This window comes from Sinocyclocheilus rhinocerous, unplaced genomic scaffold, assembly GCF_001515625.1.
Source record: "Sinocyclocheilus rhinocerous isolate Xijiao unplaced genomic scaffold, SAMN03320098_v1.1 scaffold933, whole genome shotgun sequence".
NCBI classification, from domain to species: domain Eukaryota; kingdom Metazoa; phylum Chordata; class Actinopteri; order Cypriniformes; family Cyprinidae; genus Sinocyclocheilus; species Sinocyclocheilus rhinocerous.
The window spans coordinates 123801-127684 of record NW_015654506.1 but is presented as its reverse complement, the minus strand read 5'-3'; the positions used below and the strand labels follow the sequence as shown (position 1 = coordinate 127684).

The 3884-nt window shown below is 37.9% G+C and overlaps 1 protein-coding gene across 1 annotated transcript in view; it reads right to left on the bottom strand.

Annotated features, from left to right (window-relative positions):
- Positions 1 to 3884, bottom strand: part of LOC107717367 (uncharacterized) — an 8227-nt gene that overhangs the window by 2752 nt on the left and 1591 nt on the right. Inside the window, exon 2 of the mRNA XM_016524083.1 lies at positions 163 to 1380. Coding sequence (XP_016379569.1) covers positions 163 to 1380 — 1218 coding nt within the window. The remainder of the gene's footprint in view (positions 1 to 162; positions 1381 to 3884) is intronic.

Sequence of the window (3884 nt, the reverse complement as noted above, 5' to 3'; positions counted from 1 at the left end):
TATATAATATAAATCATATATATACAGTATATATATACACACACACACACATACATATATATATATATATATACATATATATATATACACACACACACACACACACAAATGTATATATAAATTATGGTTAAACATCACAATTGACTCAGCTCAAACACTCACCTGGGTCTGAATTTATAACTGTTGCTGCACTCCCATAGGTATTGTTAGACTCCAAGCGTTCTATCATATATACACCAATCCTTGCAAAAGGATGCCAGATTGTGCTTAACCTTTCTCCCTCCACTAGAGCCCAAGAGAACCCTGTGCCATTCATAACGTTCCATTTGTGTGGAGGCAAAGGCTGATCATTCATTCGCACCGCATCAGCACTGGATGTATTAGCAATTACCAAGGCACCACTGCGTGAGGAATTAAAATCCACCAGATAACAGCCAGAGAACTTGCTTATCGGAATGAGGTCTAGAACAAGTCCAGGACTGATTAATCGGAGGGAAACCTGGACGGTGGTAGAAATAGTTGAGATGATGTTCTTAAAATTGGGTAATAATGGCAGGATGTCTGAAGAATTTTGCACCCAAACACCAGTATAAGGAGAAAAACAACCCTGACAGACTTGGAAGGGTTGATTTGTTGTCACAAGTAGCTGTCTGGCGCTGAAGATGGGGGGCACGAGGAATCTGTCTTTATTGTTGTTTGACACATAGGGTTGGAGCTGGTTCAGAATCATGTTGCATGAGCAGTTTTTGCTGTCAAAGCACGGATGGGTCAGAATCACAGCCACTTTGTCCTCTGCGTTGATTTGTCTCACCGACCCATTAATCTGAATCTGGTAAAGATTGTAAGGATTGAGCATTATTGTATCTTCTTGGCTCTGACCTCTTTCATCTACCCGTTTGATGGTGACACTCTTGTCCATGTCCACTGCATTGATGATCATCAGCCTAAAATGCAGGAATCTGACATTTGATGTCATCGTGAGGTTAAAGGACGTGGCTATCTTGGTGTAATTCAGAGAGGGAACCTGATACACTTTTCCCAGATTTTGTTCAGGCTGGACAACGTGAGACTGGAATCTCCCCTTCCATCCACTCACAGAAACCACTGTGATGTTTTTATCACTGGTGATTCGAAACGTCTTATTGGAAGACATAAACTGGGATTCTTCAACCTGCTTTGTCAAATTCAAAGTCCAAACGATTCCTTCGGCGAGGCTTGTGTTGGTGGTGACATTGCCGTTGGCCATATAGGCGACATTGATCGTAGTGTTTTGGTGAAGGGTAGTGATTTTGAATAGGTTATAGGTCTTTCGATAATAAACAGCAATATTCTCGGGGAATGCAGTGATGAAACTCGTCCCACGATTGTCCAATGAAAGCCCTGTGAATGTTCAATAGTCTAATAATCATGTTCGTTTAGCTATTTAAAAATTTCAAACTTATTTTTAACCAGTGATAATCACTACAGATGCACCAATACTACTCCGTTGCACTTGTATCAAGTTGATACTGGAGGGTAAATACTTGTTTCTGGTATCAATATTATCATCAATGTTCTGAATCTATTGGCATAACTGCACTTTGAAAATTTGAGACAGCCATTGTGATATTTCTAACAGCAATTTCAAGGACAGGACTTGAGCACAATCAATTTAATTATAAAAACATCTTATTGAGTACAAAATGTTTGGCGTCTTGAATTGGTATTGGTGCATCCGTATGGGATTACCTTTGTGCCAATTAAAATGAATGTAATTTTTCAAGAAACTTATGAAAATATAAATTGAAACTGAATAAAATGTCTTTGAAACTGAAAAAAAATTAAATGCAGGCAAAATCTTTGACTTCGTTTTTAATACACTGCATGTTTTGCAACTGTTTTCTCTTCTTTCATTAGCTGATCTGTACTTACAAATGCGCTTCCAGAGTTTTCATTTACGCTTCTAAAGTTTTCGTTTAAGCTTCTGAAGTTTTCGTTCGTCATTCTGACACAAATCTCTCATGGGGGGGCGGGGCTAGCAGCAGTGTGTTCTCATTGGCTACTCTTTAAAAACCACACACAGCTACCGTGACAGTAATCCATCTGACCTTAATGGTTGAATCAGTATCTTTTGAAGTGAAACAACAGATAAGAAAAACACTAATAATTTAAACTTTTGACTATTAACAATCACTTCCGATCAACTGTCATACGTGCATGGGTTCCAATTCACTTGTGTTATGTGGATTCTCAGAGATGGATTATTTTCTTAAAAATCTTTGTGTTTATGTCAAGAAAGAAAGTCATATACATCTGGAATGGCATGAAGGTGAGTAAATTAGAGAATTTTCATTTTTTGGGGTGGAATATTCCTGTAAAGACTTATTTTAGATATTGCACTCCATTACATAACATACACATTCACTGTTTTGTAACTTAACAGGAACTGTTGAAAGGATCATTGCAGTTTAAAACATATTATGAATTGTGAACATATTCTGTATATTATGTTCTTGTGCATTTTGTGTAGTAATGTAAATTATGAAAATACTGTGCATTACATGTATACTATGCAGTTAGTGTTTCGTGGATTCTGGTCTTTCCTGTCACAACATAATTGCATCCAAGACTTTCACTTTGATACTTCTGTATATGCTATAGTGACAATAAAGAATGTACATTTATTTGAACTAATTCATATTTTCATTTACATTCATTAAAACTGGTTTATAAAAGTCACACTTGAAAGAGTTGATGATTGTTAAAATGTATTTCCAACTTTAAACGTTAGATGATAATGTTAACTAAATAAAATAACTAAACAAAATTATCAGCATGATAAAAACAATTGGCTGCAAGAACATTCTTTGTGTGGAATATGTAATAAAATGAGCTTGTCTGCCTGGTTGGAGAGAGACTTTCTTGACGTCTGAATATATCACACATACAGTGGGTTTATGTTGACAGAGTAGTAGCGTAGCAACAGATAAATACAGATTGAATTCAAAAACAAAACTCCTAACTTTATATCACTAAAATGAAATTGGAAGCCGCTAACAGACGCTCACATCCACACTGGCAAGGCAACATTGACGCCTTCACTTTCAGGTAGAGACCTCCCGCCCGCTACCGCAAGATTCTGTCCCGCAGAAATATATCTTATCTGGTCCCGCTCCCGCCCGCAAAAGCCCGCATAAAAGTAATCTATATAGACTTTTTCAGTACATCGAAGAAATTTACATGAAATGGTTCTGTAACATCTCATAAGCTCCACAACATCCCAGCATAAACACTCCCGATAAAATATTTGTTATTTAGGCTAAGCATCAACATTCACAAACCACTGTTATTTTAAACAGAAAAGCAAGCATGGGCTGCTGCGTGCATGGTTTGGCATGGCAGAATGCGAGCAGCACGCTTCCTTTATTATCACAAAAAGCTGACATCTCAGTTAATCGCGATCTCATAAAGCTGTTATAACACTAAATATATGCACAATGAATCTTTCAGTGTCTAAAATGAGAGGATTCGTGAGCACGCAATTTCAGCACTGCGGTGAGTAGATTCTAACTTAATCACCTCTGATTGGCCATTGCGTTCCAGAAATCAACAGCTGAGTCTGTGATTGGCTACATTATAAATGGAAACTATGTCTAGCTTGCGCGCTAATCATTTTAATGTTAATATTAGTTGTTCTTTTTGCTTTAGTGCAACAGATAAATAACAATTTATATGTTTTAGACACTTTATGTTTAGATAATTTCTATTTTGCGGGAGTCCCGCAAATCATTTTATTCTCCCGCATCCCGCACACACACGAGTCTCTTCCCGCCCGCACCCGCACTCGCCCATCAAGAGTTGTCCCGCGCCGCACCCTGTTGCGTTGGGTCCCGCGGTACTCCCGC